The sequence below is a fragment of the Lepidochelys olivacea genome (genome assembly GCF_965140295.1).
Source record: "Lepidochelys olivacea isolate rLepOli2 genome assembly, chromosome: 2".
Classification (NCBI taxonomy): Eukaryota; Metazoa; Chordata; order Testudines; family Cheloniidae; genus Lepidochelys; species Lepidochelys olivacea.
In genome coordinates this window covers 39213967-39236019 of record NC_140412.1, presented here as the reverse complement: position 1 = coordinate 39236019, position 22053 = coordinate 39213967, and the positions used below count along the sequence as shown (strand labels likewise).

At 43.5% G+C, this 22053-nt stretch overlaps 1 protein-coding gene across 4 annotated transcripts in view; it reads right to left on the bottom strand.

The window, feature by feature from the left end:
• The window catches only part of SNX31 (sorting nexin 31), a 69632-nt gene that overhangs the window by 19198 nt on the left and 28381 nt on the right, over positions 1–22053 (bottom strand). For all 4 annotated transcript variants that reach the window (XM_084619284.1, XM_084619281.1, XM_084619283.1 and 1 more), the window contains exon 5: positions 1231–1341. In XM_084619284.1, coding sequence (XP_084475410.1) covers positions 1231–1341 — 111 coding nt within the window. The remainder of the gene's footprint in view (positions 1–1230; positions 1342–22053) is intronic.

Here is a 22053-nt window from a genome sequence, read left to right as displayed (position 1 = left end):
GACTTCATTAGACAGAGTAGCACCTGAAAGCCAGACTGCATGAATTCTTTGCTCAGGATGGTGAGCAGTTACGTGCACAAATAATCCCACTGAGGTCAATGGGAGTACTGGTGTACAACTGCTCACCAACCTCACGCAGTCTGGCTCTCTGTGTCCCCTGCAGCAGCGACAGTGGCTACTGGGGAAGTACCATCCATATTGTTACACACTCTCCATCTCTGGCTAGAGAATGTTGGAGGATGAAGCTCACAATGTGAAGGGGATGAGAAAATAGAAATCAGGCAGATGGCAGTAGTTTGGCTTCTGTTACCAAGAAGAGAAAAAAAGATTACAGGCCAGCAACCCAAGCCACCCTATCTATAGCAGGCCTATTGTCATCTTGAATTTAAAAAAAAAAAGATGTTACAATCCAGTTCAGACTCTCTCTGTTTAAACAAAGTTTGGCTGCTAGCGTGTGCAAGACCAAACTTGTAACTATTTACTAGTGGTATGGTGGCAAAATCTAGACACCTCAGCCCCATTGTGCTAGGCACTGAACAAAAAGAGAACTCTTTATCCTAAAAGGTCTACATACTTACGATGGACAACAGGTAGATACAAGACGGATAGAAAGAGGGAGCACCAGGAAAAAAAAAAAGAGTGGGCATTGGTCAGCGACATACGTAGATTGTAGACTCCTACTAGAGAGGCAGGAACCTCTGTTCCTTTTGTTCTGTGTCTGTACAGCGCCAGGCACAATGGGGTCCAGATCCATAACTAGAGCTCCTATGTGCTAGGATAGTAACAATAGGTGTGTTAGCACACCAACAGTCTTAAACTATATTTAAGCCAAATGTAAAACATTGGCTGGCAACACAATGTTTATGCAGATTTGGCCTGAACTATATTAAAACAAGCTTTTTCAAAAACAAAACACCAATTCTCTAATCATCTTAGATGGCCTCCTGTCCACAGGGCCAAAACAACTGCCTTTGGAGATGAAAAGACCTGCAGGGATGTTGAGTGGGTGAGGTTAGGGGCAGAGGAAAAAAAAACTGATTAATATAAAAACTTTAAGAAACTTATCTACAGAATTAGTAAACAATGCCAAGTGTACGTTTTTTTCACATATTCCCTCAAATAGGCATTTTTGCCAATGTCCTGCTAAAATATGAGGGAAAGCATCTCAACTCTTCACACTTTTCCTTAAATTTACAAGTTTCAGCAGTATTCCATTTAGAAACCCATTACCTCTAGTACTCTTTCAGCAGTGTCCGATGTCTGGATATCAAGCCTAACATTCCTTCCATCAGCCAGGTAAACATCCAGAGAGGCTCTCTGTGTCTGGATCTTAAATGTATCCTGTTAAAGTGAAATATGAATATGTTTTATTGCTGCTCTCCTTATTAGAACCCTACTGAAGGTGCTGGTGCTCTGCTTCCCAGTTTACTTTAGAGAAATTAACTGGATTACGGGGAGAGACACTAGAGCATGATGGAGGCCTAGTCTACACTTTAAATTTAGATTGACCCAGCTACATCACTCAGAGGTGTGAAAAATTCACACCTTCAGCACCACAATTAAGCCAACCAAGCCCCCAGCATAGACGCAGCTCAGTGGGCAGAAGAATTCTTCTATCAACCCAGCTACTGCTGCTTAGCAAGGTGGATTTCTTACACAGAGACAGCAAAACCCCTTCTGTCATTGTAGGAAGCATCTACACTGCAGTGCTACAGCGACATACATGCAGCACTATAGTTGTGCCATTACAACCCCCATAGTGTTGACACGGCCTAAGGGTCTGTAGGAGGGAAGGGAAAGTACTGTATTGATGGATTCCCACTCTTGTACTATAAAGCCGAAACCCAAGACAGGCCCTGTGTGTTTAGAAGAATTATCCTTTCCCTGGGAAATTCCAGGGATTTAGTGTTACAGTTCATTTTCCTTCTGAGCTGACACTATTTCCAGTGTGATCTTGCCAAGAATAGGAAGGCTTCCTCCAAGGTTGCAGCATCTCTCTGCAGTTTGGGGTCTTCAGCTGATCATGGAGAAGGGCAGACAGCAAGTTTTGGCTATGGCTACACTACAGCTTAAGTCGACATGAGTTACGTCGCCTGGGGTGTGAATTAGCCATCCCCAACCGACAAGTTACACCGACCTACATGCTGGTATGGACAGCGCTATGTCGGCGGAAAAGCTTCTCCTGAAGACATGGCTGCCGCCACTTGTTGGGGGTAGATTAATTAAGTTGGCGGGAGAGTGCTCTGCATCGGTGCAGCTACGCCGCCGAAAGCTCTCTAGTGTAGCCATATCCTTTCAGCCTTCTGTCTTCCTGCTTTGTTTTACATAGTTTGCCACTGTGACCAATAGGACAGGGGTTGATTTGGATTTAATCTTTTCTAATGGAGACAAATGTAGCACCAAAGAAATAGGCAATACAGTACTGCTCAGACTATACAACTGTAAACATATATGTAAATTTTATATATATGATAATATGCGAGCTGAGGTATACAATAAAGAAAACCCATGAAAATACAGCCCAAATCTGCCTGAGAAAAGAACTATGAGGTCACTTATCCGAATGAGGAGGATGTATAAGGACCTGTTAAATAGGACTACGGGCAGGGGTGCTAGAACAATTTGTATAGTGGGGTTGCTGAGAGCCATTGACCCAAACCGTTAGCAATGTATATGACGGAAACCACCTCAAGCCAGGACGTGTAGCAGCACCCCAAGTTCCAACACCAACATGGGCAGTTTAATATCCTGCCTACACTGTGTAAAGCAAACTGTTAGCCTACACATATATGGTAGGTGTAGTATACGCTACATTAATGGGTATAATGTCCATGGTGGTAACATAATATATAAGTTTTGTGAGGTTATGTTAATTGAATGTATTAAGCTCTCCCCACAATTCTGTTCCCCTTTGCTAAATATCCCTAACACTTTGCAAAGCTGAAGTCAGCTTTGGCTCTAGCGGATATGAAATCTGTCAAAAGTCAAGATACATTTGTTCTCTGTCCTAGTACAGGGACCTTCATGGGCAACTGGTTTGAAATGTAATATCCAAAACAGAGATAAAAGTAGTACAGAACAAAATGGCAAGTTAAGGAACTGTTACAAACTGGTGGGTTGGATTTTAGTGAGAAATAGAGAGTTTTGTAACTTCTAAAACCACACTATAAATATAACTAGTTTAACTGCATATTTCCAAAGCACACCTACTATGTACGGTGAACATGCTGTGAGATAAGAATTGCTTCCTGGAAGGAGGGTATGTGTCTCCTTTTTGTACTGTATTATTCTGAATTTAGACAATTGGTTGAGAGTAGTTATTTGGTCTCGAACATTTTTAATATCCAATCACAAGTATAGTCAAAATCAACTGGCTACATATTGGCAACACAACCACACTGTGTGACCCAGTTACAAAACAGGAGCGCCTGACTTGATTAAAACACAGCGTGGTCCTGTAGTGTAGGCAGAACTGAACCAGGCTCCCAAGCAATGCTGAACACCTGGTGCGGTTCAGATCATGGAGTGTGGATAAAACACTATTCAGTATTATCTACACCACAGAATTAAACTGGGTTTTAAGCATACTGAGATCTATGGTGTTATACTTGGGTACCACAATATGGTGGCTTTCCACAGCCTAGACTGGATCCCTAAAGGACATGCTTGCACTGACGTACTTGCTTATGCAATTTTAAGGAAGCTCACACTGCAGCCATTTAATTTACGCAAGTAATTGGACAAGCGAAAGTATGTGAGCAGCCAGCAAACATTCCTACATACTTCATTCCTTCACTGGGCCTGCTTGAAACGCACTTGCTCAGACAAGAGCTAGCCAGGTACAGGGCAAGATTCACCGTTTGGAGAGCTTCCTAGTTTTAAGATACATATAATAGATTCCAGACCTATATCATCTTTTCTTCTGAAGCTCATTTTTCATCTTGAAACACTGCCAATATGTCATAGTAAAAATACTTTTAAAACAGGAACTGTTGGAAGAGAATAACATCAAAATATAAGATAAATTAAAAACCCAGGACGCTCTCAGCATGCTAGGGCATAGGGATAAAACCAACAGTAGCTCAGGGTTCCAAAGCTGTCTTAGCCATTGACTCAGGACACCAATAGAGTTCATTTGGAGAGCAGAAAATGTGCATGATCAAAACACCAGATATGCTCATGCGGGTGAAAAGCAAAGGAGGGTCCAGACTTAGTGAAGGGCAGAGGTGAACCAACAAAGAGTGACAAAACAGAGAGACTATTCAGCAAGGTTTCCTTGTTCAGAAAGAATCCAGGAACACACTACTCCTATGTTCCTGTGCTCAATTTCAATCCCTCTATTCATGCGTATTATAACCAGAGCCCTGCACCTACTGCAATTCCACAGCTGGAGAATAAATGCAGATTGGCAGAGTTAAGTAGCAAAAATAAGTAGGACTGTCAATTAATCACAGTTAACTCACGGGATTAACTCAAAAAAATTAATCGTGGTTAAAAAAAATAACCATGATTAACCACACTATTAAACAATAGAATACCAATTAAAATTAAATATTTTTGGATTTTTTTTTTACATTTTCAAATATATTGATTTTTCCTGCAATGCAGAATACAAAGTGTACAGTGCTCACTTTATATTATTTTTATTACAGATATTTGCACTCTAAGAGTGATAAACAAAAACAGTATTTTTCAATTCACCTCATACAAGTGCTAGTGCAATCTCTATCATGAGTGTAACTTACAAATGTAGATTTTTGTTACATAAACTGCACTCAAAAACAAAACGTAAAACTTTAGAGCCTAAAAGTCCACTCAGTCCTACTTCTTGTTCAGCCAATCGCTAAGACAAACAAGTTTGTTTACACTTACGGGAGATACCGCTGCCTGCTTCTTATTTACAATGTCACCTGAAAGTGAGAACAGACCTTTGCATGGCACTTTTGTAGTCGGTGTTGTAAGGTATTCATGCGCCAGATATCCTAAACATTCATATGCCTCTTCATGCTGGGGCCACCATTCCAGAGGACATGCTTCCATGCTGATGATGCTTGTTAAAAAAATAATGCATGAATTAAATTGGTGTCTGAACTCCTTGGGGGAGTATTGTATGTCACCTGTTCTGTTTTACCCGTATTCTGCCATATATTTCATGTTATAACAGGTCTCGGATGATGATCCAGCACATGTTCATTTTAAGAACTTTCACGGCAGATTTGACATAACGCAAAGAAGATACCAATGTGAGATTTCTAAAAAACCACTACAGCACTCGACCCAAGGTTTAAGAATCTGAAGTGCCGTTCAAAATCTGAGAGGGACAAGGTGTGGAGCATGCTTTCAGAAGTCTTAAAAGAGCAACACTCAGATACGGAAACTAAAGAATCCGAACCACCAAAAAAGAAAATCAACCTTCTGCTGGTAACATCTGACTCAGATGATGAAATGAACATGCGTCAGTCTGCACTGCTTTGGATCATTATTGAGCAGAACCTGTCCTCAGCATGGACACATGTCCTCTAGAATGGTGGTTGAAGCATGAAGGGACATATGAATCTTTACTGCATCTGGCACGTAAATATCTTGTGACGCCAGCTACAACAGTGCAATGTGAACATCTGTTCTCACTTTCAGGTGACATTGTAAACAAGAAGTGGGCAGCATTATCTCCTGCAACTTGTAACCAAACTTGTTTGTCTGAGTAATTAGCTGAAGTAGGACTAAGTGGACTTGTAGGCGCTAAAGTTTTACATTAACTGCATTCAAAAATAAAACAGTTTTTTGGACATAATTCTACATTTGTAAGTTCAACTTTCATGATAAAGAGATTGCACTACGATACTTGTATTAAGTTAATTGAAAAATACTATTTCTTTTATTTTTACAGTACAAATATTTATAATAAAAAATATGAAGTGACCATTGTATACTTTGTATTCTGTGTTGTAATTGAAATATATTTGAAAATGTAGAAAACATCTAAAAATATTTGAATAAATGGTATTCTATTATTGTTGAATCACACAATCACAATTAATTTTTAATCGCTTGACAGCCCTAAAAATAAGCTATTTAATTAAAAAGATAATTCAAGCTTCTAGCCATGTATTAGAGAAGAAAACTTCCACACTGTGAAACAAATGCAAACCCAGGCAGTGTTGTCTTTCAGAGTCTGCTAACAGACAGCCTTAAACACCTCAAAGGATGAACTATCGCATTCATCTCAATGAAACGTTAAGTTATCACCATTATGATTCAGAGTGCTTGTCTACACTAGCAAGTTTTGTTGAACAGCCAGATGCTAGGGCTGTCAGAGGAGCCCAAAGGGCTGCTATTAACATCAGAGAGGCTTTAAGGAACCACTTTGACAATGAGTGGCAGTAACACATGTCTGCTTTGGAGTTGCTTCCCTAGTGCATCCACGTACAATTTTGGGGCCCAAGATCCATGCAACACAATGCTTTAGAAGCCTGTTCCCGAGAGAGGACTGATTGCTATATGCTTCAAAATAAAAATGCTGTACCATTAAATACCTTAGCCTTTATTTATTGTTAAGAAGGGTAAAGCCTCACAACGGTGTGTAGCTCCAGCTATCATTGTGCAAGCTGTGAGAGGGGGTGGAGTGATGGGGAGGCTCCGGAGGGCTGTGAAGTGAAAAGGAATGTGTGGGCATAGAGGGGAGTGGGGTTGGCAAAGAATTGTGCATCTGCATGTGCTGCAGTGGAGGTCGACCACGGATCTCCTCAGTCTGCAGCTGTATCAAAGACTTGAGCATCTCTGTGTGATCCTCCATAACTTCTATCATCCGCTCTGTTGCTTGCCTAGCAAAAGCAGCACTCTCCTTTCTCTCCTGCCTTTCGGCTTCCAGCACTCTTTCCATTCCCTGGTCTGTCTCTCATCGCGCTGTAGCACCTCCCGGAACATGTCTTCTTTGTTGCACCTAGGGTTTTTTTTCTTATCTGCCAAAGCCAGTCTGCAGGGGTGCATGGCGTATTCTTCAAGGGCTGTACTGAACAGAAGAGGGATTGTTACATTCCAGCAAATGATTGAAACATTTTAGTAAAAAAGGGCATTTTGCTGGTAGAAATCACTTTCCCTCTGAGACTCTTTTTCGCCTTCCTCTGTAGCATGGGGCATGGGTCACTTGCTGGAGGATTCTCTGCTCCTTGAAGTCTTTAAACCACGATTTGAGGACTTCAATAGCTCAGACATGGGTGAGAGGTTTTTCGCAGGAGTGGGTGGGTGAGATTCTGTGGCCTGCCCTTGTGCAGGTGGTCAGACTAGATGATCATAATGGTCCCTTCTGACCTTAGTATCTATGAATCTATGACTCTAGGCAGGCACACAGCTCCACAAGCACCCCAATTATGGGGGGTGTTGGGAGCCGGGGGGGAGGGCGGTTGTGCGTACAGACAAAAAGGTCACAGCTTACAGGGAAGCTTTGCAGGGAATTCATTCTAAAAATTATCCCAAACTTTTTCCACAGGCGGCCAACCTGCTGGCTGACATCTTGCTGCTGCGGGTGACCAGAGAAACCAGGGCACAGCTGCTGAATGATTGTGGCTTTCACCCTGGTCTATATGCAGCTCAGCCATGTGCTGCTTTGGTCCCAGCTCCAGTGACTGCTAAATGGCATGGTCCAGTTTCCTACAATGGGTCAAGTAACAAGGCTGCAATCCCTTGGAATCTGCAGCAGAGGATTAACAAGTACCTCCTTGAAACTTTCCAGAGCCTCTCTCTGGAGGATTTCCTGCAGGTCTCAATGTCTATCAACACCCTGCTTGGCCATGCAGATTAGCTACACAGGGCAATGTCCAGCTCACAGAAAACACTACCTGCCTCCCACTTTTTGATTCCCTACACAAGCCACAGCAACTTACCCGGCATCTCATCTGCTTCCTGCTCCCCGTTGAGCATTTCTGGAGTGGAGAAAAGTTTCTGGCTGCCTGCCCCACTGGGCAACCCCGCTGGGAGCGCCACATCCTCTTCTAGCTCGACATCTTCATCCAGAATTTCAGCCTGTGGGTTACCCCTCTTTCTGCTGCCTGCGAAGTATCCACGGGGCTATCAGCGATGGAGGTGGGGTCACCAAAAGAGGATAGCATTCAGCTCCTTATAGAAGCGGCACATCTTAGGTGCATCACCGGAGTGATCGGTCACCTCCCGTGCCTTATGGTACGCCTGCCTCTGCTCCTTTATCTTCGCTTTGCACTGCTGCGTGTCCCGATCATAGCCCTTTTTGCACAAGCCTCAAGAAATTTGCCCATATGTGTCCCGATTCTTCCAGGTCACTCGCAGTTGTGGCTGAACAAACTCCTCTTCCCATATACTGATCAGATCCAACAACTCAGCGGTGGTCCAAGCGGGAGCGCATTTGGTGTGATAGCCAACCGAGCTCACCTGGGAAGCTCCTCTGGGAAGCCAGCCAGCAGGAAATGAGATTTAAAATTCCCGGGGCTTGCAAGGGGGAGTGGCGGGTTGGTTGCAGGGCAACGGAGTTCAAACCACTGACCAGATTGGCAGCATGGGAATTGTGGGATACTTTCTGGAGGCCAATAAAAGAGAGAAAAATAAAACCTGTGGTGTCTACACTGCATGTTTGTTGACAATAAAGGGAGGGGAAAAGACAAAAAAGTCTCTTGCAAGACTGGAAATGTTTTGTCACCAAAAGTAGAGGGGGGTTCGAAAAAAGTCACATTGCAGTGTGTATGCTCTTGCTGTTTTGTCGCCAAAAGCCAGTTTTTGGTGACAAAACTTGCTAGTGTAGACAAGAGTGGATGTTTTGGATGCCACCAGTTGCATCCAGTGTGGTTGAGCACTAAAGCCGAATCTACATTAGAAAATGTATCATTCCAACTTGAACCGGTGGGATTACACCTGAGCAAGTTACAATGGTGTAAATCAAGCATCCATACTCGGCGTCCTGTTTTGGTGAGCACTGCATTCACACACAGAAGACTCCCCGCGAGCTTCGCAAGACCTGTGAATTGCTGCAGATCTCCCTGCATTTTTTTCTGCCCATCGCCCATCTAGATTGGTTCTGAAGTGCATGAGCAGTGCTTACATGGAGAGGGTCCAGAACTGGGCCCAACGACAACCTCATGCTACCAATACCAATGGCCCCTCCCCAAAAGCTGCTGCTGCATCATTATGCAGAGTCGCGCCTCCATGGGGTGATGGTGCTTGAAGAGAGAGAGAAGATTTTTAGTTATTTTCATTTAATTTTCAGTAGGTTTTTGAGAGTTTTATTTTGCCTTTTTTTGGTTCTTCATTTTCTTTTTGTTTTTTATTTTGTCACTGGACAAATGGTTTCCCTTTCTTTCTCTTGTGTTTCCCTCTGGGTGCCAATGATGGGAGTGATCTGGACTCCGCCATGCAGTTCAGTCTCATGTCCCACAATGCAGTGGGGCCCTGGAAAAGAGGGGGAGAATCCTCAGGAGAAGGGGTAAGGTGATGAGTAGTTGCTGGAGCACCGGCGGTGGCAAATGTGTTTACACAAAGGTCAAAGATAACCTTGCTTCTATCATTTAATTAATGAGCCTACGCTATTTAGTTGCAGCTGGCAAGAGATGTTAAGAGTAACAAGAAGGGTTTCTTCAGATATGTTAGCAACAAGAAGAAAGTCAAGGAAAGTGTGGGCCCCATACTGAATGAGGGAGGCAACCTAGTGACAGAGGATGTGGAAAAAGAATGTACTCAATGTTTTTTTTGCCTCTGTCTTCACCAACAAGATCAGCTCCCAGACTATTGCACTGGGCAGCACAGCATGGGGAAAAGGTGACCAGCCCTCTGTGGAGAAAGAAGTGGTTCGGGACTATTTAGAAAAGCTGGACGAGCACAAGTCCATGGGGCCGGATGTGCTGCATCTGAGAGTGCTAAAGAAGTTGGCGGATGTGACTGCAGAGCCATTGGCCATTATCTTTGAAAACTCATGGCCATCGGGGGAAGTCCCGGACGACTGGAAAAAGGCTAATGTAGTGCCCATCTTTAAAAAAGGGAAGGAGGATGATCCTGGGAACTACAGGCCAGTCAGCCTCACCTCAGTCCCTGGAAAAATCATGGAGCAGGTCCTCAAGGAATCAATTCTGAAGCACTTAGAGGAGAGGAAAGTGATCAGGAACAGTCAGCATGGATTCACCAAGGGCAAGTCATACCTGATTAATCTAATTGCCTTCTATGATGAGATAACTGGCTCTGTGGATGAGGGGAAAGCAGTGGACGTGTTGTTCCTTGACTTTAGCAAAGCTTTTGACACGGTCTCCCACAGTATTCTTGCCAGCAAGTTAAAGAAGTATGGGCTGGATGGATGGACTATAAGGTGGATAGAAAGTTGGCTAGATTGTCAGGCTCAACAGGTAGTGATCAATGGCTCCATGTCTAGTTGGCAGCCGGTATCAAGTGAAGTGCCCCAAGGGTCGGTCCTCGGGCCGGTTTTGTTCAATATCTTCATAAATGATCTGGAGGATGGCGTGGATGGCACCCTCAGCAAGTTTGCAGATGACACTAAACTGGGAGGAGAGGTAGATACACTGGAGGATAGGGATAGGATACAGAGGGACCTATTGGGTCAAAAGAAAACTGAGGAGGTTTGGGCCACAAGACTGGGCCAAAAGAAATCTGATGAGGTTCAACAAGGACAAGTGCAGAGTCCTGCACTTAGGATGGAAGAATCCCATGCATCGCTAGACTAGGGACCAAATGGCTCGGCAGCAGTTCTGCAGAAAAGGACCTAGGGGTTACAGTGGATGAGAAGCTGGATATGAGTCAACAGTGTGCCCTTGTTGCCAAGAAGGCCAATGGCATTTCGGGATGTATAAGTAGGGGCATTGCCAGTGGATTGAGGGATGTGATCGTTTCCCTCTATTTGACATTGGTGAGGCCTCATCTGGAGTATTGTGTCCAGTTTTGGGCCCCACACTACAAGAAGGATGTGAAAAAATTGGAAAACGTCCAGCGAAGGGCAACAAAAATGATTAGGGGACTGGAACACATGACTTATGAGGAGAGGCTGAGGGAACTGGGATTGTTCAGGCTGCGGAAGAGAAGAATGAGGGGGGATTTGATAGCTGCTTTCAACTACCTGAAAGGGGGTTCCAAAGAGGATGGATCTAGACTGTTCTCAGTGGTAGCTGATGACAGAACAAGGAGTAATGGTCTCAAGTTGCAGTGGGGGAGGTTTAGGTTGGATATTAGGAAAAACTTTTTCACTAGGAGGGTGGTGAAACACTGGAATGCGTTACCTAGGGAGGTGATGGAATCTCCTTCCTTAGAAGTTTTTAAGGTCAGGCTTGACAAAGCCCTGGCTGGGATGATTTAGTTGGGGGATTGGTCCTGCTTTGAGCAGGGGGTTGGACTAGATGACCTCCTGAGGTCCCTTCCAACCCTGATATTTTATGATTCTATTTAATATCTTTATTAATGACCCGGAAGAAATTAAAATCATCACTGATAAAGTTTGCAAGTGACACAAAGATTGCAGCAGTGGTAAGTAAAGAAGAGGACAGAGTGATATGGACCACTTGGTGTAAGGAATCAGGGCTTGCAGCAGAGCCAGTCTGCAAGCAACCTAACACGCACAGCTGGCCTGTAGTAGGCGGCCTGATTGGCTGGAAGAGTCAGCAGACTGGCTCTTAACCCCAGCGGCAGCAGCTCTGCAGTGGCTTCTCAAAGCATTTGTCCACACTAGTGATAGCTCTTGCCTTGGCCCCAGCCTTGCCTCATTCCAGGTAACCCAGCTCTGAGCCCATGGCTCTGATTCCTGACTTTGGACTCCTGTTCCAACCACTAGGCCTGACTGCCCATGTCCTGGTCTCCGGCACTTGGTAAGCTGCACAAGCAAATGTGCATTTCAATATGGCTAAATATAAAGTCATACATCCAGGAACAAAGAATTTAGGCCGTACTTACAGGATGGGGTACTCCATTCCAGGAAGCAGCAACTCTGATGTGGCGGCCATGGTGAAAAAATCAGCTGAACACCAGCTTCCAGTACAATGCCATGGCCAAAAGGGTTAATGTGCTCCTTGGATGTACAAATGAGAACATTGAGTAGGAGTAAGGATGATTTTTTTCCTCCCACTGATATGACCGCTGCAGGAACAGAATGTCTAATTCTGGTGTTCACAATTCAAGAAGGATGTTGATAAATTGGAGGGGGTTCAGAGAAGAACCAGGAGAATGATTAAAAGATTACAAAACATGCCGGATAGTGTCAGACTCTCTTTATGCTAAATAGATTCAGCTTCTTGAAAAAGTTAAGGGGTGACTTGATTACAGTTTATAACTATCTACACGGGGAACAAGCATTAGATAACGGGCTCTTCAGTCTAGCAGACAAAAAGATAACACAAGCCAATGGCTAGAAGTTGAAGCTAAACAAATTCAGACTGGAAATAAGGCTTTTTTATTAATTATTATTATTAAACTGTAAAGGATAATTAACCATTGGAACAACTTACCAAGAGCTGTGGTGAATTCGCCATCACTAGCAATTTTTAATGAAGACTGAATGGCAGGAATAGGCTGCCATTAATTTAGACAGAGCTGTCTAAATAACACTAGTGGTCACTCCAGCCCCTGCAGTGGCCCAGGATCAGGTGGGTGAAAAAGTGGCCTAAAGCTACCTTAGCCCTGCTCCACCTGGGTGGAGAGGTTGGTGCTATGCCTCTTGCAGGCTAAGCACAGGATCTCACCCACAATGTCCAGTCACCTGTCCAGGAGGGTAAGGGAAAGAGGAGCGGCATCCCCTCTTGCATCAGAAGATTCAGCTACCTCCAAACTGCCCAACACCTAAACTGTTGCCCACCTTCCTGAATCAGAATTACCAACTTTTCCCTGCCCAGCTGTTGATCTCCAGGTTCCCCTCCATCCACATTCAGCTACTGTATCTTCAATACAAAAATTAGCTAAACATTGAAAATTTAAGGGTACCATAAACGAAGATGTCTTTGGTATTAAAAAAAAAATAAAAAAAACAAAACAAAACACACCTCAGACACCACAAGGGATAGTGTATGGGGTGCATTATCTGTTTTAATAGACTAGAGGAAAGTGCACTGGATTAAGTCAAGAGACTTGAGGTTTTCTCCCAGATTTACCACCAGTTTGGAGGCTGACCTTGCACAGGTCACATCACCCCTGTGCCTCAGTTTCCCCCCTGTAAAATGGAGACAAATACTGTCTTTTGTAGGGCCCTTTCAGAGAGCTTTTCTTCTGTACATCTAAAAGAGCTAGATGTTGCTGAATTAAACTAGAACTGAGTTGCTGAATTAAAATTTACCTAAATCTGCTGCAGAAACCACAGGGCGTTGGCACAACAGTTTCAGCTTGCTGCCGAGTCCCAATTATAACATTAGCATTTACTGGAGGATAAGCCACTAAGTTAGTTATTTTTCTTGAGGACTAGATCAGTGCTACTCAAAGTGGTGGTCCGTGGACTGCTGCCAGTCCACGAGCCATCAGCTGCCGGTCTGCGCGCATATTGGAAAAAAAAAATTGCCAGTCCCCCACATCACATAGCTTGAGAAGCACTGGACTAGATACTGAGCCGGTGGACAGGTTAATTTGGGTATCTGCTAAAAGGAGGGAGGCAAGTGCAAAGACAGAAAAATATGGAGAAAACCTACCACAACTGGAATGACCACATTGAGTCACTCTGGAACTGCATAATACATAGTTTCCTTGTTTGCTGTCTTAAGTCCACACCCATCTGTCTCCACTAAAACTACAGGCAATTGTTTCATTTTACAGTATTTCTGTAAGATGATCTCCATTTCCTCATCTCCATTTGGAAAATTTACTACAACAGAGTGGCTGCTTTTCTCCCCCCAGGAAGTTCACCTGCATGTTAAAAGCTTTTGGGTGAAAACTCAGACCATCTTTGCCCCAAAAAAGGTCAAAACCAAAATCTCCATACTTTAATTTAACATCTTACGTGTTTGTCATATCCATGTTCAGCTAACTACAGTACAGACAAAAAGCCTACTTATGTAAAAGCAAAAGGGGGAAATAGCATTGTAAAACATATATTCCCCCGATAGCTGTGAAAGTGCTAAGGGAATTTGGGGTTAATTTATTCCTGACATATTGGGAACAGTTTTATCGTAGCTGGAAAGGGAATACAAATTACATTCATCTCCATAACACAGAAAAACAAATGTGTTTGTTATTTAAAAGTCCACAACTTTGGGAGTAAAGCACAGCCAGGCTACGGCAGTGATGCAATCACCTGAGTGATTAGTCATTTAGTTCTTATTCTATGCTGTTGTTTTAATTTTATTTGAGGAGAGGAACAAAGGTGCTGCCCCATTTACTCAAAGCCCAGAAACTTTCTCCAGACTCCAACTTCATGTTTGTCCTTTTTGCCCCCCCCCGCCTTTTTTTTTTTTAAAAAAGCTAATAATTTGGCAACCTCACCCTTTAGTATTTACGCCACTACCCCTCTCTGTATTCCCTAGGTCTTCTAGTCTCTGAAATACATTCATCTGTAGATTCCCAAGATCACATGAAACACTTCATATTAAAAAAGGGACATTCCCTCCTGCCCCCACCCCCCAATGTCCAAATCCTTCTCCCTTAGAGTTGCTACTACTACCACCAGTAGTAAAAAATTTTGAACTGCAAATAACATCTGCTTCCCCCTCATCACTATACAATCCGATAATTTATTAACACAAGAATCCAGAACAATAAGTTATTGAGTAGAGCTGGCCAGGAATTCTCCATCAAAATATGTTTTTGATGGAACAAAGCAGTTTCTGCACAATCAGTTTTCCCTGGAAAAGTTTTGAGTTTACTGAACTTTTTTTTGGGGGGGGGGGGGGAGGGGAATTTTCCATTGTTAAATTAAAAATGAAATATTACATTTTGTGTAGCATCAATATTAATATGTCTCACCTCAGCTGATGCAGTGCCTTATTGGAATTGTAGGTCTGGTACCTCACACTCCCATTCCCCTCTATAGGCCAATTTCCCTAGCTGAGCCACTGATACTGCATACAGCAGCCTCCCCTCTGGCTGAGCTGCTGCAGTGCATTATGGGAGTTGCAAACAGGGAGTCAAGCCCATATAGGAGAACGGAGGGAAGGAGCATCCAAACTGCCGCTCCCATGAGGCACTGCAGCATCTTAGGGGGACACAGATTAAAGTCAAACCAAGCCAAAACTAAATGTTTTGACATCTTCAGATTGCAATTTTTCACAATGCTGCATTTGAATATTTTAACTTTTCATCCTGATTCAGGATGAAAAATTCTGAAATATCAAAATTTACTAAAGGATGGAAATTATGAGAATAGTACAGCAGGTCAGATCAATGTTTCATAGATTTTTAGGCTGGAAGGGACTGTTAGATCATCTAGTCTGACCTCCTGTATATCACAGGCTGTTAAATTTCACCTAAATGATCCTATATTAAGCCCAATGACTTTAGTTAAATTTAAGCATTTCAGTCCTTAGGAGACAACTGTTGTGTTCCGCAGGCAAAGAGGAGAGACCAAGGTGCCACCCAGGCCTCAGCTATGGCAAGGAACTGAGGAGGTGAAATATGCCCAGCTGGTCCTAGCAGGCAATCCACGCTGAAAAGAAAGGCAATCCTCTCCTCAAGATCCCTGACAATCTAACCTGCGGGGAAATTCCTTCTTAACTCCAAGTCTAATGATCAGTTTAATCCCAAGCACTGGGAGCAAGATATACCAACCAAGTATCTAAGAAAGAGGATTCTCTGTATCACTTCGAAGCATTGGTCCATCCTGTCCAGTTTCTCCTCTCAAGCTGTAGTCAGTCTCTGATGCTTCCGAGGAAGGCAAAAAAATCCAAAACAAAACCCAGAATACATCTGGCCAATTGTGTGTCAGGGGAAAAAAACCCTTCCTGACCCTGGAGATGACCAACAAACTCTGAAGCATGAGATTTGTTTATAGTCACTGTCTGAATGCAGAGCTGTGAGTGTTATGAGCATATTGAGGGTAATGCCTGCAATCCTGTCCTCCCCATGTCCATGAAGGAAAGGAAGGGGATGAACCAAGGAGATTCCAAGGCTGGAAAGGACCATCATGACGATCCCAGACACTCCCCCTCCCATCGTGGGACATAGAATTTCTCCCAGAAACTGGATTAAAGCATAACTTTTAGAAAGATATCTAATCTTGACATAACGACTTTAAATTACGGTGCTTAAGCTTCACATTGTAAGGTTTGTTTTCCACCCCTAGATCATGTTTGTGGACCTCCTTCAAACTCTCTCCAGTATTTCCACATCCATGTTGAAGTATGGACACCAGAACTGGACATAGTGTTCTAATAGTGGTCTTACAGTGCTATGCATGGAGACATGATCACTTCAATCCTTCAGGTTCAACAATCCTGGGCTTGCCTCCCTGTGCAGTCCATGGAGAACTCCACTGAAGCACCTCCCTACATCATCCCCACCCCAAACCCCTCAATATTCTACATGGTGTCAGGGGCCACTGTCCCATCCCTATCATCCCATCTCGGGAGACACTAAGGACAAGCACAGCTACACCTACACCAAGCTTGGCTTTCACAATTCACTGAATATGTAGCTAAAGTCAGCATGCATGTTCATTCTCTTTCATAAGTTCTGTTGTATTAATTTATTACGTTTTTATATGTATTTACTATTTAAATTGCAGATATTTTTCTTTTCACTCATTTTGTGACAGAATAAAATTTATTTTTTGGAACACAATCATCTTCATTAGTTCACAGCATAGTCTGCACAATATCTAGCAGTTCTGCAAGCAACCAATTACTTGTTACCATGCAGCGTGACAACTCATAGGATCAGTGACAAACGAATGTACAGCAAGCACCTCAAAATTAATAGGTGCATTGACAGTATCTTATTCACACAAGTACATCAAGCACCACACATTTCCTAACAGGCGCCAAAATAGCAGGACCACGCAGAGCACAGTACACCACAATGTATTCCTCTGGCTCACTGTTAACGTGCTCTTTCAAAGCCTCCCTCAGTTGTATAGCTCTGCTCTGATCTGATAGCCCTTGTGTCTGGCTGTTCAAACTCAGACAGCTGTTCCATCTCCACCCTGGCAGCAACTTTTCCCCCTTGGCTTCACAGATATATGGAACAGAATGGACTGCTCTAACCATTGGGATATTTTTCTCACTGAGATCCAATCTTGTAAGTAAACAACACAAGCGTCCCTTCTATTTACCAAAAAGCACATTCAGCTGTCATTCTGCACCTGCTGGGCCAATAGCTTAATCTTTCCTTGGTGCTGTCAAGGTGGCTGGTGTACAGTTCCCTGAGGCAAAGTAGTAAAGGGCAAGCTTGGTCCCCCAAGATCACTATTGGCACTTCAAAATTCCCCAATAGTAATCTGCTTGTACCTTTCCAAACAGTCCTATTTTCTTAGAGATGTGAGCGAGTGTCACACACCTTCTCTGACCAGCATACGCTGATGTCAGTGAAGCATCCCTGGTGGTCCACCAGTGCTTCCATAACCATGGAAAAGTAGTGCTTTCCGCGACTGTACTTTGTAGCAAGGTGGTCTGGTGCTGAGAGAGAGATGTGTGCTGTCTATTGCCCCATCGCAGGTTGGGAATCCCACTTTTGCAAACCCCTCCACTATGTCCTGAATATCACCCAGAATCACAGTCCTGTGCAGTAGGAGGTGATTAATGGCCCTGCACACTTGCATGACAAAGCCCCCCCACAGTAGATTTTCCAATTCCAAAAGGACTTCCCACTGACCCAGGAGAAATCCAGTGCTGTAAAATTCCACACAGAAATCACCACTTGCTTCTCCACTCTGTGCAGCTCTCAGTTTGGCATCCCTGCACTGGGGGCTGGAGCGAGCTTGGCCCACAGATCCAGGAATGTGACCTCATGCCTCCAAAAGTTCTGCAGCCATTGGTCATCCCAAACCCGCATTACAATACAATCCCAACAGTCAGTGCTCCTTTCTTGAGCCCAGAAGCAGTGCTCCACTAGCTGCAGCTGCTCCATAAACCCCACCGACAACCTTGAATTGGTTCTCGCTTGTCCCACAGCAATCTGTCCTCCAAAAAAATCATCCTATTCCCCACTCTTTCATTTAGTGCAGCTCTGCTAATACTGGATGATCGGGTGTCTTGTGCTTGCAATACTTATGACAATACTGCAGAGCTGTGCAGAGTCCATGCTTCTGACAGAGATGGTGGACAGTGGGGAGGACTGCACGGGTTTGTGAGATTTTGAAAAAAAGGCACAAAAGTTATGGGATATAGATGACCTTATGGGATGGAGACAATTGCATACTGAGAAGCTGCCCCCTTGTCACCCAGGCATGACTGGGAGCGTTTCAGCCTCAGCATGCATTGCCAAAAAACTTCCCAAAAGACTGTGTGGGTCAGTGGCAAATTGCACATTGGGATATCATGGTGCACTGTGCTGTGCATCAGTGTACTCACCAGGAGTGCTTGTACACACACCAGACACATGGAGCCAAGTATGCACATTCACAAGCAATATACTAACTGTGGTGGCTTTATGCCAATGTAACTTGTTGACCGAAGTTTATAGTGTAGACATAGCCTTAAAACACTACCGCATCACCTGTTTATGTTTATGTTTCCCCAGGGCCAGCTCACAACATTCTGGCACCTGAGGCGGGGAGCTCAAATGACACCCCCATGCCCTCTCACTTGGACCAAAACTTTGAAAGGTCTCAATTCTGCCTTCTTCCTGTTCTACTCCTCTCATGGTACTGCTCTGCTACCTACCCAAATAAAGGAGAACTTAAAATGCCTTGTTCAAAAATTTTAAGTAACACTTAACTTTCAAACGCCTGAACAGCAAATGGAACTTTTCTTGTCTGTATAGTAAACACTGGCATTTTTATCTCTTTGAATAATCAAAGTGGTGCTTTCCATGCCTTCTTGGTTGCAAAGATTTGAACAAAAGCATTTGGAAAGAGGGTAGTCATCTTATTTGTGCACATATATTCCAGAACAGCCTTTGGAGTTGATCCTGCAGAAATGGATCTTGAAAGGGCTTTCAGTTCAGCACCTAAATCACTCGCATCAATATTGCGCATGCCATCATGAGTCAACAGTGTCTCTAGTGCCCTGCATTGCTGGTGTAGGTCTTCTTCAGGTATAGCAAGGAGTTCTGGAATATCATACAACATCCCAAATATACTGTTGCGTTCCTTGAGCTGCATGAAACGTTCAACTGACTGTATTCCACAATCTAGCACCTGGTTAAATAATTCAACTTTGAATTGTTGTTTGGGGTCTTTTATGGGATTATCCCGTGCCTCATAATCAAAATGTCGTCTTCTTCGGTGACTCCTGTATTCTTGAATGGGTGGGAAAATAGCTTCAGTGTGAAGTTCCTCTGCCAACTTCTGTGCACTCTTCAGAATGTTTTGAAATCCCTCATCTGACCGGTAAGACTGTAGGTATGACTTTGCTTTGTCCAGGCGTTCCATTGCTCCAGATATATCAAGGTCGACACCTTGGAGTCTCTTGCCTACATTTATTTCAAACAGTATGTCATGCCACAACACTAAGCCACACAGAAATTTGAAGTTATGCATGTTTCTGGTGATTCCATTTCCCTCTGCCACTGTTCTCCCACAAACAGCTCCTGTCATAGCATTATCCTCCATAATGGCAACTATGGCATCATCTATCTTCCCAATTTGGTGTTTGATAGGCTCTCTTGCCTCCACTCAACTTTCCCATCATGTGGCACTCAGTGGTTTCAGCTTCAGAGAGGATGTCCCCAGATGTTGCTTCAAAATTTGCCATTGATGAGTTGATGCAGAGAAAAATACATAGATGCTTTGAATTACATTAAAAATTCAGCAGCCTCACTAGAAGCTGATGCTGCATCACTGACCACCAAGTTCAATGAATGAGAACTGCATGGGACAAAAAAAAGATTGAGGGTTTAAACCCTTGGATCTGTGTCTGCACTCCTCTGTTCTTTCCTCTCATGCTGGCACCATTATCATAGCCCTGACCTCTCACATCAGCTATTGCAATTCCCGTATCTTCCAACTTTTTAAGAAGCACATTTGTCATACCAGCTCCTGTAGTATCATCAATGTCAATAAATTCTAGAAAATGCTCTCTGACAGTCACCATTGCAGGGACATTTTCACTAGGTTCTGTTGTTGTTACAAAACACACCATTAAAGTCATTCGTTCAGGGTTCAGGGAAGCAGCAGGAAACAGAAAGCTCCCCGAGAAGCTGGTGTTAATCAGTCCAGGCTCCTGGGAGTGCTAGAGAGGTACATAAAAGGCTCCTCCTCCTCCTACCTCTCCCTACAGTTCCTGCTGCCTTCTGTTATTCCCTCTCACCTTTTCTCCTGCCTGCCTGTTATGTCTCTTGTGCCCTCCTTCCTCTAGCACAGCACTCCACCATCTCTGTGCATCCAGAGCAGAGAGAATACATATGCACCAGCAGCAGACACAATTTTCTACACTCCGAGTCCTAGTGGTGCCCCCCCCTCACAGTCTGGCACGTGAGACGGCCGCCTCAGTTCACCTCATGGTAAGGCCAGCCCTGTGTTTCCCCTTCTAAGGGCTTGTCTACACTGGCAATTTACAGCGCAACAACTTTCTCACTTAGGGATGTGAAAAAATACACACACCCCCGAGCGCATCAAGTTTCAGCGCTGTAAAGCACCAGTGTAAACAGTGCACCAGCGCTGGGAGCCACGCTCCAAGCACTGGTGGCTTTGTCCCTTGCGGAGGTGATTTTTTTAGAACGCTGGGAGAGCTGTCTCCCAGCACTGAGCCGTGACCACACAAGGCCCGTTAAAGCACTATGGCGGCATCGCTTTAGTGTTGCCAGTGTAGACTAGCCCTTAGTATCATGCAAGACACAATAAATGATGCCTGCAAGTCTTAAAGATGTAGCAATGGAAATGAGGACGCTACAGGGACATATGAAAGATCAAGTTTATTAATTTTTTTCAAAACTATTACAGAATTCCTTTACCATAAAACATTTTTACAAGGCATTGATTGTGCTATTAAATATTTGGAGCATCTCAACCAAACGCCATGTTAAGCAAGATTCTTTAATATTTAAGTGAATGTCTGTTAAGCATTTATTTACACCAATTAAAGGCACTTAAGTACAGATAATGACAGAGAATGGACTTTAGTCATTCACACAGCTTTCTGGTCTGACCCAGAATCCAGCTCTTCCCAATAATGAAAGAACATACCCAGCACTATTGCTATGTGCATGATGAAGAAATCACTTTGTGTAAGTCTAATAATTATAAGATGAAGTTGTAAACAAAAATGTTGTGGAACTAGTATTTTTGCCAGGCAGAAAACTTAAAAACTCAGCATAAGAAACAAGACATTCCAAAGTGGAACAGAAAGGTTTCTTGATTGTGTGTAGCGAGGATACACTGACTTTGTATTAAAACTTTTAAGATTTATTTCAACCTACCATGACATGTAGGAAGCAACTGACTATGTGGTGTTCAATATCTCTTACTGTGTACTTTAATAAATGTATTTGACCGTACAATCAGTTAGAAACATTACCCCGCATCAGATGTTCCCCAAACCAAAGAAGTAATTCACATCCACCATACAGATAGCCAGTTTCAACACTTGCAATACACATGTAGGAATATGTTTCAGAGTGGTAGCCATGTTAGTCTGTGTCAGCGAAAACAACGGAGTCCTTGTGGCACCTTCGAGACTAAAATTTATTGGGGCATAAGCTTTTGTGGGCTAGAACCCACTTCATCAGATGCATGGAGTGGAAAATACAGGAGCAGATATAAATACATGGAAGGATGGGAGTTGTCTTATCAAGTGTGAGGTCAGTCTAACAAGATAAATCAATTAACAGCAGGATACCAAGGGAGGAAAAATAACTTTTGAAGTAGTAATGAGAGTGGCCCATTACAGACAGTTGACAAGAAGGTGCGAGTAACAGTAGGGAGAAATTAGTATTCATTCCAAATCCAGTGCCTCCTCCCCCATTTAAGACAACATAGTGGCAAAGTTTTTTCCACCAGAGCTCTGATAGAAAAGGCTTACTATCAGAAAT